The sequence below is a fragment of the Leucopleurus acutus genome (assembly GCF_964270905.1).
Source record: "Leucopleurus acutus genome assembly, chromosome: 11".
Taxonomy (NCBI): domain Eukaryota; kingdom Metazoa; phylum Chordata; class Mammalia; order Artiodactyla; family Delphinidae; genus Leucopleurus; species Leucopleurus acutus.
Window position 1 is genome coordinate 82,371,620 of NC_139152.1, and position 15,006 is coordinate 82,386,625.

At 35.7% G+C, this 15,006-nt stretch overlaps 1 protein-coding gene across 7 annotated transcripts in view; it reads right to left on the reverse strand.

The window, feature by feature from the left end:
- ANKS1B (ankyrin repeat and sterile alpha motif domain containing 1B) overlaps positions 1–15,006 on the reverse strand; it is a gene marked incomplete at both ends in the record, with an annotated part of 1,174,646 nt that overhangs the window by 990,533 nt on the left and 169,107 nt on the right. For all 7 annotated transcript variants that reach the window (XM_082850046.1, XM_082850043.1, XM_082850045.1 and 4 more), the window contains one exon: positions 6,074–6,154. In XM_082850046.1, coding sequence (XP_082706172.1) covers positions 6,074–6,154 — 81 coding nt within the window. The remainder of the gene's footprint in view (positions 1–6,073; positions 6,155–15,006) is intronic.

A 15,006-nucleotide genomic window follows, 5' to 3' on the forward strand; every position in this document is an offset into this window, starting at 1 on the left:
AATATATCAGCATTTAAATAAAAGTTAAAATAATACCAAAGGAAGCACAGTTAAATACCTGGATGTAACAAGTAGGATTTATCCTACAAAAAAACAGCCTTCTCCAAATTCATATAGCAAGAAAGACAATTACGTGAAGGGTTTTAATTTCATCCCTCAAAGCCTAAGCAAAAAAAAAAAAAAAGTCTGAAATTTCTAAAAGCATTTCCTTTCTGGGAGTAAAGAAAAGTTTGATGGGACCATCAACACTATTTTCTTTTACTCTCACTCAAACCATTCAGAATTTCATTTGTTATTTGGCTCAATTTTTGTTGACATTTTCTAATAATGTATGTGATATGCATTCATTCTTTATCTGTCAGGAAGATGTATGACATAGTGAAAAAACTGAATAATACTGATCATTTGTATTGTATAGTATTACTATCATCTAAATCAGAAAAGAAAAATCTTCATGTTTATGAAATTATCTTTGGTGAACACCAATCTCCTAAATAAATACTATTATTTTTATTTCAGTTTTTTGAAGTTTATTCATTTTATTAAATAAATATCTTATTAAATTTATTTTTAAATTTAAATTTATTTTAAAATTTTTATTTAAGTTGAGCCTGTCATCTTGTTCAGAGATACCAGCTAATAAACTGGTTGAGCTCAGATTTCTAATGTGAAAACATATCTGTGAAATATGAAGTTATATCTTTGCTCAAATAAGTGCCTGTTAGTCTTGCTGAATCTTAAGCAAAATATTAATCAATATAGTGTCATTAATTTCTTATGATTGTATATCCCTTGTATATGACAAGCAATATGTATTATACAGGCCTTTTTCATCCAGGCTCATCAAGAGCAAATTAAATTTCAGGTACTTTCTTCAATGTCTAAACAAGAAGAGTAGTTAATACAGGATCCCACCAAATCAAGGTTTTTTTTGTTTTGTTTTTGAGACATAATTGACATATAACAGGACTTTAGTTTCAAGTATACAACATAATGATCTGATATATGTATATACTGCAAACTGATCACCATAATAAGCCTAGTTAACACCTATCTTTAAATTTTTATTTAAGTTGCATCTTATATCTTCCAGAGGTATCCAGAAATGAATATTTTGACCATACTTGGTTACCCGGCATGAAATATTAAGTTATATTAATGAACACTGTCTACAGAATAGCAAGCAAAGAAGTAATCCCTATATCTTAAAGTGGCATTCTTTCTTAACAGCATTTGATAAATAAGAAATGTTCCAAAACACTAAAATAAATGTAGTTGATGAGATCACAGGAAAAATAATTCCATTTCCCAGGAAAAAAACAAAAATACCAAATTAAATTTAATAATAATCCAACTTAAATCACTGCAACATTTTGTAGCTTGAGGCTAATATATGTAAGTTCAGGTAAAAACAGGAATTCTAAAAGTATTGATTTTTGCTACTATGTTTAAGTTGTTTCATTTTCTGACAGACATAAATAATACTTCTGATTAATATGAAATGTCTTTTAAGAAGTTCAGTATATGTTCTGAGCAAAATTAAATTAATTGGGAAGATTCAACACTCAAATTTCTTTACCTCAACAGCAAGTTTCCCTATAATTAACCAAAGACATTTATTTTGTTCCATCCTCCTGTATTTGTTGGTAATGCAAAGAATTTTGAAATAAATGCAAATCATCTTCATATGGATGTAGTATTAACAAACTAATGAAATTCTCAAATTCATGAAGGCCCTCTTGATTTCACACTTTCTTGAAGATTTTACTTCTTCTTAATGAAAATAAAGTTGCAAATGTGTTCAACATGGTCAAAAGCCTTTAGGACAATACACTCCATTTTCTAACTGGAGCTCCTTTATATACTGAATTCACCCTCACAGATTTCCAGATAGAGTGAATAAAGCCAAAGTTTAACTAGTTAATAGCCTTATCCAAGAAAGAAGCAATCAACCAAAGATATTTGTAGGTGACTCAAAGGGCAATTTCATGGACTAGATTAAACAAATTTTTAGAGGAAGTACCCTTCTTTCATTAGAAAGCCTACTCTGAGCAAATCAAAAGTGCAGCAGATAGCTTACTATGTGGATTCGAGATACAATTTGAGATACAATTTGGATTATAGATAATGGAGTCTAGGATTCAAGCATTAAATATTTAAAGAATGAGAAGTGAGAATAGAAAATATTTTAACCCTGCACATAACAAATAACATACATATTTCAAAGATACAATAACAATTTAGTACTGACATTTTCCAAAACAGTAGCCAAGAATTACAATGTACCCAACATAGTTTAATGAGATGGAACTTTAAAAAAAAAAAGGAGCAAGTTGCTAAGAAAAGAAGGAGAATTGAAATGAAACATGAATATACAGGTTTAGTAAAACCTTACAGGGAGTGATAAGATTATTAGTTAAAAAGACAGGGGGAAAGGAAAGAAGAAAGAAAAGAAGGACAGAGGAAGAGAGGGAAATAAGAAAGGCATGAAGAAGGAAGAAAAGAAAGGAGGGAGTAAGGGAAGGAGTGAGGGAAGGAGGGAGGAAACCTGGCTAATTGCTATTCAGAAGAGAATTTAGTGAATCAAATTTGCAGTAGAAATACATGAGCGAGACAATGAATCCTCCGTATTTTGAAAAAGAGAAAAATCTCTAGCCTATCTATTGAAATAATTTATTTATAATCATCACTAGTTAAATTTGTTCTACTGACCATGTTTTTTATATCATTTGAAGGTAAAAATTTTCTAATCTGTAATTACAAATGACTCAGAAATCACCAGAGTACATTACATTTTCTATTGTGTCCTGATGTGGCTAAGTGGAGATGAATTGTTCATTATAAAATAATGTATTTCAGGTATAAAATGCTGATCCACTTGTGGATTAACTACCATTGATAAATAAGAACTCCCAATAAAACATACAAAATAAAGAGGATACAGGCTTAATATGTAGTATGAAGGCCATAGTTTTTTTTTTTTAAATTTCTGCACTGGGTCTTAGTTGTGGCACATGGGACCTTCGTTGCGGCATGTGGGATCTTCAGTTGCAGCATGTGAGATCTTTTAGTTGTGCCACACAGGATCTTTAGTTGAGGCATGCTAGATCTTAGTTGCAGCATGTGGGATCTAGTTCCCTGACCAGGGATCGAACCTGGGCCCCCTGCATTGGGAGTGCGGAGTCTTAGCCACTGGACCACCAGGGAAGTCACAAGGCCATAGATTATATATTGGAGGGAAGGGGAAAGCGTGTGCCCAAAGCAAAAGAATAAACTATAGGACCCTGTAATATTTATTCTAGCTCTATAATTCCATGAACTTCAGCCTAGAAATTGTAATGCTTATGAAAACAACCTACAGCTGATGGATATAACAGCAGCAGGAATAAAGATAGAAATGATGTGTTTCTATGCTGACACAGAAGAATGTCTATGACATAAAAAAATGTCTTTTGCTTGGGAAGAATACAACACAATAGTTTATTACCTATGCTAAGTGAGAATAGCAAAGACAAAGAAAAGAAAAACCATTCTCCTCTGGCTCTGAGGTATATTCTATGACACTTTTTTATCCGTCAAATATCTTTTCTTATGCCAATATTTAAACCAGCATTCCATGAGAACACACTACTTGTTGATAACGGGAACAAGAAATACATAATGTGACAGAGAAAAACCAACAAGAATTTAGAAAACTGATGTGCATACAGCCACAGAGGGGATATAATGTGAAGTACTGGTAAAAGCATACACTTGGAACCAGGAACACTTAGACTCTAGAAACAGCCCCACCTTAATAACTAAGTGGCCACTAAGTCAGTTATCCAGAATGGTCTTGTTTCTCCATTTATAAAATGAAAGAAGTGAGGAGGGCAGGGTAGAATAAATGATCTCTAATTTTAAAAGTCCTTGGTAACTTAAATCATTTAAAATCAAGAAATCTTATACTCTAGATGAAAATCCAAATTTCAGAATTGTAACATCATAGTACATAACTGAGCCGCAAACAATAATAAAACAGTGTATCATAAAATGTTATAATTGGAAGTAACAACAAAAAATATGCAGCCACTGTATTCAGTACACTGAACTGAGGCCTAAATAGGTTAATGAAATGGCTCAAGGTCACATAACTAGCAGGGAGGGAGAGATGGGATTAGAATTTTCCTGCTTTTTTTCCAATACCTACAGAATGACACTAAGCAAAATCTTTCTAGAAAGAGTTTAAAAGAAAAGATAAATGAGACCTTTATATAAAAGCAAAGCAGAGATATATAATTCTCAGAGAACATCTGCAATTAAAGAGATCTTAAAAGATATACAGTCAAAGCCTCATCTCTTTCTGATAATTTTAATGATTGCTATTCAATCACTTAAATTATCCTCACTTTGTATACTGCCAATAAAAACTAAGAATTATGCAAGAGGGCTTCCCTGGCGGCGCAGTGGTTGAGAGTTCGCCTGCCGATGCAGGGGACACGGGTTCGTGCCCCGGTCTGGGAGGATCCCACATGCCGCGGGGCAGCTGGGCTCGTGAGCCATGGCCGCTGAGCCTGCGCGTCCGGAGCTTGTACTCCGCAATGGGAGAGGCCACAACAGTGAGAGGCCCGTGTACCACAAAAAAAAAAAAAAAAAAAAAAAAAAAGAATTATGCAAGAGGCCTCAGAGAAATATATCTCAATGGTTAGAACTTCACAGGATGTCATGTATAAACTAATAACATTTACTAAAAACTTCACTGAAAATCAAGAAGCAATATGTGTATTTGGGGACAATATTATTTTGAGAAATACTTATAATGCCAAGCTGAGATAGAACAAGAAAAGTTGTATAGCTCAAATGGTCAAGCTCAAGATCTTCTGTCCATTACATTTGATAGTTTGTCTTCCCCATTGGAACTAAGAAATATGGTACCACCCTGAATCTACAACTAAGAGGGCCAAAGAAGCCAGGTTGGGCTTATTTAATAGATTTCACTCCTGATGACTCAGGTACAAAGAAGAATAAATAGTAGTTCCTTTAAAAGATTCAGATGTTAGGGATCTGGACACATTTTCCACTCTACAGGAGGATAGCATATAGCTGAAAAACACTCGGCAAAATAAAAAGTTCTAAGTTAGATGGTATAAGTTGATATAATAAAGAATCAGGAGTGGGTGAAAAGAAATATAATTTGGGAATTCCAATACTAAAAATCTAAGTGATGAAACATTCAGTTCATGGTATTTTATATAATTTGTATGATTCTTCAAACAGAATGATAATGTTCAATTTATGCAATAAGTTAGATTAAAATGTCATAATGATAAATAATGACAAAAATGATGTTTCTTCCATGAGAGCTTTAAGGCTTTAAAATGTGGTCAAGTATAACTAAGTCCCTTGTGTCTCAATTCACAGAATGAAAGAAATGTTAAGTGCGAAAATAAAAGGTAACTAGCACTTTTAAGGCAGTAATTACCACATCTAATAAAACTGAAGTGAAATGAAATGATCCAGATCTGAAAAGACTAACTTGAATCATTAAAGCAAAGGAAAAACACATAGGAGGGGAGACACATGAACAGGGTCACTTGCCTTCTGAAAAACAGGTTAAAGAAGTTTAAAACCTGAAAGACCATCCATGAAGGACAAAGACAAAGCATTTTAGCTTAGTTTGAGGATTTTGAAGTAGTTCATGTAAGTGCCTATGCCTTATAACAGCAAGACTCTATTAAAGAGTTCACTCCTAGTGAATAATCCCATATTTGGTGAAGACACCCAAAAAAGTAGGGAGGTGTCATTAAGTGAGGTATCCCATTCCCTCACCAAAGGTACACACGACTAACATGGTTCTGTCACTTTTTCCATTTTCCCTGTGTGATATTTGACTTGACTTACACTCTGCACATAATCATCTCAGCAACATTCCTACCACTTCCAACTTGTCAGGTATTGAACACCTGGTGCCTCTCCAAATTCATCTAAGCCCAGGGGACTCATGGCAACATGAGACAGGTACCATCAGACATAATTAACTTCATCACATGTAACTAAATACACAAAGATTCCAGTCCAAATAAGTGGCACTTACTTATGTCCATTTAAGGCTGCATGGTGTAAAGCAGTGTAACCCGAACTGTCTGTGCAGTTCACATTGGGGCCTCGCCAGATGCTGCAAATAAAGCACAAGCACAGAGTTAACAGTTAAGCAGAATGGTGCTTTGAAAAACAAAAAGAAGCCTGATAGTCCCCCAGTCAGCAGCATGTTGCATATGAAAATTTTACTTATGTAGAAAACAACTGCCACCTTTTGTGCATTCCCCTCAGAACAATATCTTCATTTATTTGATGCAGGGAAATTATCAGGGAATATAGCTACCTTCAGAAATTAGTAAATGCAGGCCCACTGCCATGCATTAAATTTGGACCCAAAAATTCCCTATCACTTTCTGTCATTACTTAAATATTGGATGCAATTAACATTCAACTATTATATTCTTTACCAAGAATAAAGATTTATGACACCTGCTTACTCCTTTTTAACACACTCATTCTGAGATGGCAGTGGTTTATATAAATTATATTTTTGCATAGGTAAAGAATATAAACACTTCTTTCTGTTCCATTGCTACTAAGTGAATATAATACATATTTCATTCTTGAAAATATAATTAAAGATTTGGACTATCACAACCATAAAAAGATTCTAACAGTTTTGAAGTTATTTTACTATACAATATATTCTGAAGATAACATGTAACTACATGAAAGAATCCATTTTATCCTTGATCACTACAATTACAGAAACTATGTACAGCTTTTGAAAAAATTAGGCATTGAAAGACACTTTTCCAAAAGTAGACCAAAATAAAAAACAAAACAAAAACAGTTATCAAAGCCATCAAAACTAACATCTAATGACAAACTAATTCATGTATTCACAAAATATTTATTGTACACCAATTGTATGTGACATATTAAGCTAGGCACTGAGAGTACGAAATCATAATTCACGGTCCTTCTTTACGAGAACAGAGTCTAATGGAGAAGAGAGACACATAAGCTAACAATTAGAGTGCTAAGATAATCAAGGTACCAGAGAGCACACAAGCATCTCTGAGAAGAGAATGAATAGCTATTCCAAATGAGAGATCACAACTGACTTTAACTAAGTTGAGACAATGAAAATGAACAGAATGTACTTTTTCAACAGTTATTAAAAGGACAAATCAATAAGATGCAGGGATCAACTGAAGGAAGGAGAAAGTAGTAGCACTTTCTGAATCATTTGAGAATGACTCAAATTTAATGCCTAAATGACCAAAAGGAAAACGACAACATTAACTAAGATGTGAAAAGAGAAACAAATTTCCTTGGGGAAGACAGTGCAGATGGAAAGCAAACAATGACTTCAGGTTTGGAGACACTGAATTTTAATTATCTGACATACTTACATAAAAGGAAGGATTTCCAGAAGATTATAAAAATATCTAGTTAGAAGCATGGCCCTGAAGTTAGACTACCTGAGTTCAAACACCTGACTCCATTACTTGCTGGGGGTAGCCCTGCATGAAGTGTTTAACCTCTCTGAAATTCAATTCCTCGTCTGAAAAATAGAGATGATAATAATAGTACTACCTTATAATGCTGTGAGAATCAAATAAATCAATACCTACAAAGCTCTTATGGCAGTAGTTGAACATAGTACTAGCATCTATTATATTTGTTAGAACATAGTTCAACAAATTGTTAGAACAAATTATTATTAAATAGAAGGTAAAACCAAGGGAGTACCTGATATCAGATGCTTTAAGAGGGAGGCCATCAGACTCAAATACCTCAGTGGATAATTTGTATATGGGGGCAAGGTGAAACCTTTTCTCAAAGGTTGATATTAATTAAAATCTATCAATCACTGGTTAAAAAAAAAAATCAAACCTGACTTGGGTAGACAGTCCAAAGTTCAAGGCAGCTCAAAATCTGAAAACCTCCCAGCCCTCACTGAAACTGTCAGAGAACTATATGAAAGTACATTGTGAGGAAAAAGAAAGAAAGAAAAATATGGGACAGACAATAGAACCATGGATATTAACAATACTGGAGGGTCCAGCACAGGAAAAAGTTTATATGAAGGACATTGAGAGTTGTCCAAGAGTAAATAAAACCAAGAGAGAGCATTATACAATTTAAAACAGGAAACTGTTAAAAAAAAATCAAGTTACATAAGAGTTAAACAATTTATTTGGTAATTAAAAAGGTCTTGAAGAATTAATGGCCAAATATAATTAGTCAGTTGTAAGGATTTAACATTATTTTGATCTTAACCTTATTTCAATTCAGTGGTTTTTTCTTTAATGGTAGCTTACTTCCTGAGAATAAAAAAAGTGACAGTTAAACAAGTAAAGTTATAAAATGTGCATATGTTTTACAATTTCATTAAGATTGTTAGGTTTTTACCAATCCTTTTCTTTAATCAATCCTTGAAGCACTTTCAATCTCCTATTACATTCTTAAAATTTTTATACTTTTGTTCCTCCTGCTAGCTCACCCATCTTGCTCTATTAATTTCCACCACTGTGCCTTTAATCATGCCCTTCTACTAACCTACAATAGATTCTCTAACCAATCATACCTTACCATTCCTTCAAAGCCGTGATCAAGATTCACCTACTCCAATAACTCTTTCTCTAAGTACTGAATACAACAGCTATTTAATAAATGTGTGCTAAATTATATAAATTTAAAAATCAAATAAAGGATTATTTTTAATGAATAAATAAGCCACAGGTAAAACAGAAGTGTTAAAACAATGGAATGTACTTATTTAAAATAATTTGAAATCATTAAAAAAAATCCAAAAGAGGCAAAAGAAAAAAAAAGCAGAAAAGAGGAACAAAGAATACGTAAGACAAATACAAAGCAAATTGTTAGATGACAGATTTAACCATATCAATAACCATAACCATATCAATAATTACATTAACTATTAATAGTCTGAGCACCCCAATGAAAAAAGAAAAATCATCAGACTGGATTAAAGAAAGTAAGACCCAACTATATACTTACTAAATGAAATTCACTTTAAATATAGAGATACAAATAGAAAAAAAAGTAAAGGACAGAAAAATCATACTAACACTAATCAAAATAAGCTGAATAACTATATTAACATTGGACAAACCAGATTTCGAAGCTAAGAATATTACAAGGGATAAAGAAAATCATTTCAGAGTGACAAAGATGTCGATTTATCTGAAGAATATGGGAATCCTAAGTGTTTTTTGCCTCTAACAACAGAACTTCAAAATACATGAAGCAAAAAACTGATACAACTGCAAAGAGAGAGAGACCTAGTCACTGACACCTGGAGATTTCAATACGTCTCTCTCAATAATTGATAGGACAAGTAAACAGAAAATCATTAAGGGTATACAAGAATTAAATAACACTACCAACCAATTTGACGTAACTGACATTTATAGAACACTTACCCAATAATACCTGAATACATATTCTTTTCAAGTGAACACAAGACATTTACCAATATATCCCATATTGTGGATCATAAATCTCAATAAATCTACAAGATTCAGAAGGGAGACATACAAGATGCCAGAGGACTAAGACTTGGAGATCACCTTCCTCCCCACAAATACATCAGAAATACATCAGAAATACATCTATGTACGGAACAACCCCTACAGAACACCTACTGAACGCTGGCAGAAAACCTCAGACTTCCCAAAAGGCAAGAAACTCCCCCACGTACCTGGGGAGGGCAAAAGAAAAAACACAGACAAAAGAATTAGGGACGGGACCTGCCCCTCTGGGAGAGAGCTGTGAAGGAGGAAAAGTTTCCACACACTAGGAAGCCCCTTCACTGGTGAAGACGGGGGTTGGGCGACACGGGGAAGCTTCAGAACCACGGAGGAGAGCGCAGCAACAGGGATGCAGAGGAAAACGGAGAGATTCCCGCACAGACGATTGGTACTGACCAGCACTCACCAGCCCGAGAGGCTTGTCTGCCCCCTCCCCCCGGGGCAGACGGGAGCTGGGAGCTGAGGCTCGAGCTTCAAGCTTCGGAGGTCAGATCCCAGGGAGAGGACTGGGGTTGGCTGCGTGAACACAGCCTGAAGGGGGCTAGTGCACCACAGCTTAGCCGGGAGGGAGTCTGGGGAAAATCTGGACCTGCTAAAGAGGCAAGAGAACACCGTTTTGGGGTGCGCAAGGAGAAGGGATTCAGAGCACTGCCTAAATGAGCTCCAGAAACGGGCACGAGCCACGGCTATCAGCGTGGACACCAGAGACAGGCTGCTGCTGCAGCCACCAAGAACGCTGTGTGCAAGCACAGGTCACTATCCACACCTCCCTTCCCAAAAGTCTGTGCAGGCCGCCACTGCCAGGGTCCTGTGATCCAGGGACAACTTCCCCAGGAGAACGCACGGCGTGCCTAAGGCTGTTGCAACAACACACCGGCCTCTGCCACTGCAGGTTCTCCGCACATTCCGTACCCCTCCCACCCCCCCCAAATGAGTGAGCCAGAGCCCCCTAATCAGCTGCTACTTTAACCCCGTCCTGTCTGAGCGAAGAACAGACACCCTCAGGTGACCTACACGCAGAGGCAGGGCCAAATTCTGAACGCCAGGAGCAGTACAAAGAAGAGAAACAGAAATTTCTCCCAGCAGCCTCAGGAGCACGGGATATATCTCCACAATCAACTTGATGTACCCTGCATCTGTAGATTACCTGAATAGACAACTAATCATCCCAAAATTGACGCAGAACACTTTGGGAGCAACTGTAGACTTGAGGTTTGCTTTCTGCATCTAATTTGTTTCTGGTTTTATGTTTATTTTACTTTACTATTTAGACTTTATTATCATTAGATTTGTTTATTGATTTGGTTGTTCGCTTCCTTTTTTTTTTAATATATATATATATTTTTTTCCTTTTTCTCTTTTTGTGAGTGTGTATGTGTATGCTTCTTTGTATGATTTTGTCTATATGGCTTTGCTTTTACCATTTGGCCTAGGGTTCTGTCTGTCCATTGTATTTTTCTTCCTTTTTTTTCTTACTTTTTAATTTTTTAAGTTTTCAATAATTTTTTTATTTTAATAACTTTATTTTATTTTTCTTTCTTTTTTTCTCATTTTTCTTCTGAGCCATATGGCTGACAGGGTCTTCGTGCTCTGGCTGGGTGTCAGAGCTGGGCCTCTGATGTGGGAGAGCCAAGTTCAGGACATTGGTCCACCAGAGACCTCCCGGCTCCATGTAATATCAAATGGTGAAAGCTCCCCCAGAGATCTCCATCTCAAGGCTAAGACCGAGCTCCACTCAACGACCAGCAAGCCACAGTGCTGGAAACCCTATGCCAAACGACTAGCAAGACAGGAACACAACCCCATCCATTAGCAGAGAGGCTGCCTAAAATCATAAGGTCATAGACACCCAAAAACACAGAACCAGATGCAGTCCTACCCACCAGAAAGACAAGATCCAGCCTCGTCCACCAGAACACAGGCACTAGTCCCTCCACCAGGAAGCCTACACAACACACTGAAGCAACCTTAGCCACTGGGGGCAACACCAAAAATTACGGGAACTAGGGACCTGCAGCCTGCGAAAAGGAGACCCAAAACACAGTAAGTGAAGCGAAATGAGACGACACAGAAACACACAACAAATGAAACAGTAAGGTAAAAACCCACCAGAACAAACAAATGAAGAGGAAACAGGCAGTCTACCTGGAAAAGAATTCAGAATAATGATAGTAAAGATGATCCAAATTCTTGGAAAAAGAATGGAGAAAATACCAGAACGTTTAACAAGAACCTAGAAGAATTAAAGAGCAAACAAACAATGATGAACAACACAATAAATGAACTTAAAAATTCTGTAGAAGGGATCAATAGCAGAATAACTGAGGCAGAAGAACGGAAAAGTGACTTCGAAGATAAAATAGTGGAAATAACTACCGCAGAGCAGAATAAAGAAAAAAGAAGGAAAAGAATGGAGGATACTCTCAGAGACCCATGGGACAACATTAAACACACCAACATTCCAATTATAGGGGTCCCAGCAGAAGAAGAGGAAAAGAAGGAGACTGAGAAAATATTTCAAGATTTTACAGTTGAACACGTCCCTAATATGGGAAACAAAAGACTCAAAAAGTCCAGGTAGCATAGAGAGTCCCATACAGGATAAAACCAAGGAGAAACATGCCAAGACACATATTAATCAGACTATCAAAAATTAAATACAAAGAAAATATATTAAAAGCATCAAGGGAAAAACAACAATTAACATACAAGGGAATCCCCATAAGGTTAACAGGTGATCTTTCAGCAGAAACTCTGCAAGCCAGAAGGGAGAGGCAGTACATACTGAAAGTGATTAAAGGGAAAAACCTACAACCAAGATTACTCTACACAGCAAGGATCACATTCAACTTCAACAGAGAAATTAAAACCTTTACAGACAAGTAAAAGTTAAGAGAATTCAGCACCACCAAACCAGCGTTACAACAAATGTTAAAGGAACTTCTCTAGGCAGGAAACACAAGTGAAGGAAAAGACCTACAAAAATAAACCCATAACAATTAAGAAAATGGTAATAGGAACATACATAGTGATAATTATCCTAAATGTAAATGGATTAAATGCTCCAACCAAAAAAAACAGACTGGCTGAATGGATACAAAAACAAGACCCATATATATATGCTGTCTACGAGAGACCCACTTCAGACCTAGGGACACATACAGACTGAAAGTGAGGGAATGAAAAAAGATATTCCATGCAAATGAAAATCACAAGAAAGCTGGAGTAGCAATTCTCATATCAGACAAAATAGACTTTAAAATAAAGACCATTACAAGAGACAAAGAAGGACACTACATAATGATCAAGGGATCAATCCAAGAAGAAGATATAACAATTGTAAATATTTATGCACCCAAAGTAGGAGCACCTCAATACATAAGGCAAATGCTAACAGCCATAAAAGGGGAAATCAACAGTAACACAATCACAGTAGGGGACTTTTAACACCCCACTGTCACCAATGGACAGATCATCCACAATGAAAATAAATGAGGAACACAAAATTTAAATGACACATTAAACAAGATGAACTTAATTGATATTTATAGGACATTCCATCCAAAAACAAGAGAATACACTTTCTTCTCAAGTGCTCATGGAACATTCTCCAGGATAGATCATATCTTAGGTCACAAATCAAGCCTTGGTAAATTTAAGAAAATCGAAATCGTATCAAGTATCTTTTCTGACCACAGTGCGATGAGACTAGATATCAATTACAGAAAAAGCTCTGTAAAAAACACAAACACATGGAAGCAAGACAATACACTACTTATAACCAAGAGATCACTGAAGAAATCAAAGAGGAAATCAAAAAATACCTAGAAACAAATGACAATGAAAACAGGATGACCCAAGACCTATGGGATGCAGCAAAAGCACTTCTAAGACGGAAGTTTATAGCAATAGAATCCTCAAGAAACAAGAAACGTCTCAAATAAACAACCTAACCTTACACCTAAAGCAACTAGAGAAGAACAAAAAAAAACCCCAAAGTTAGCAAAAGGAAAGAAATCACAAAGACCACATTAGACATAAACGAAAAATAAATGAAGAAAACAATAGCAAAGATCAAAAAAAACTAAAAGCTGGTTCTCTGTGAAGATAAGCCATTAGCCAGACTCATCAAGAAAAAAAAGAAGACTCAAATCAGTAGAATTAGAAATGAAAAAGGAGTAGTAACAACTGACACTGCAGAAATACAAAGGATCATGAGAGATTACTACAAGCAACTATATGCCATTAAAATGGACAACATGGAAGAAATGGACAAATTCTTAGAAAACGACAACCTTCCAAGACTGAACCAGGAATAAACAGAAAATATAAACAGACAAATCACAAGCACAGAAATTCTGACTGTGATTAAAAATTTTCCAACAAACAAAAGCCCAGGACCAGATGGCTTCACAGGTGAATTCTATCAAACATTTACAGACGACCTAACAACTATCCTTCTCAAACACTTCCAAAATACAGCAGAGGGAGGAACACTCCCAAACTCATTCTATGAGGCCACCATCACCCTGATACCAAAACCAGACAAAGATGGCACAAAAAAGAAAACTACAGACCAATATCACGGATGAACATAGATACAAAAATCCTCAACAAATACTAGCAAACAGAATCCAACAGCACATTAAAAGGATCATACACCATGATCAAGTAGGGTTTATCCCAGGAATGCAAGGATTCTTCAATATATGCAAATCAACCAATGTGATAAACCATATTAACAAATTGAAGGAGAAATCCATGTGATCATCTCAATAGATGCGGAAAAAGCTTCCGACAAAATTCAACATCCACTTATGATAAAAACCCTCCAGAAGGCAGGCACATAGGGAACATACCTCAGCATAACGAAGGCCACACATGAGAAACACACAGCCAACATCATTCTCAATGGTGAAAAACGGAAACCATTTCCTCTAAGATCAGGAAAAAGACAAGGGTGTCCACTCTCACCACTATTATTCAAAACAGTTTTGGAAGTTTTAGCCACAGCAATCAGAGAACAAAAAGAAATAAAAGGAATCCGAACTGGAAAAGAAGAAGTAAAACTGTCACTGTTTGCAGATGACATGATACTATACATAGAGAATCCTAAAGATGTTACCAGAAAACTACTAGAGCTAATCAATGAATTTGGTAAAGTAACAGGATACAAAATTAATGCACAGACATCTTTTGCATTCCTATCCACTAATGATGAAAAATCTGAAAGAGAAATTAAGAAAACACTCCCATTTACCTTTGCAACAAAAAGAATAAAATACCTAGGAATAAACCTAACTAAGGAGACAAAAGACCTGTATGCAGAAAACTATAAGACACTGGTGAAAGAAATTAAAGATGATATCAACAGATGGAGAGATATACCATGTTCTTGGATTGGAAGAATCAACATTGTGAAAAT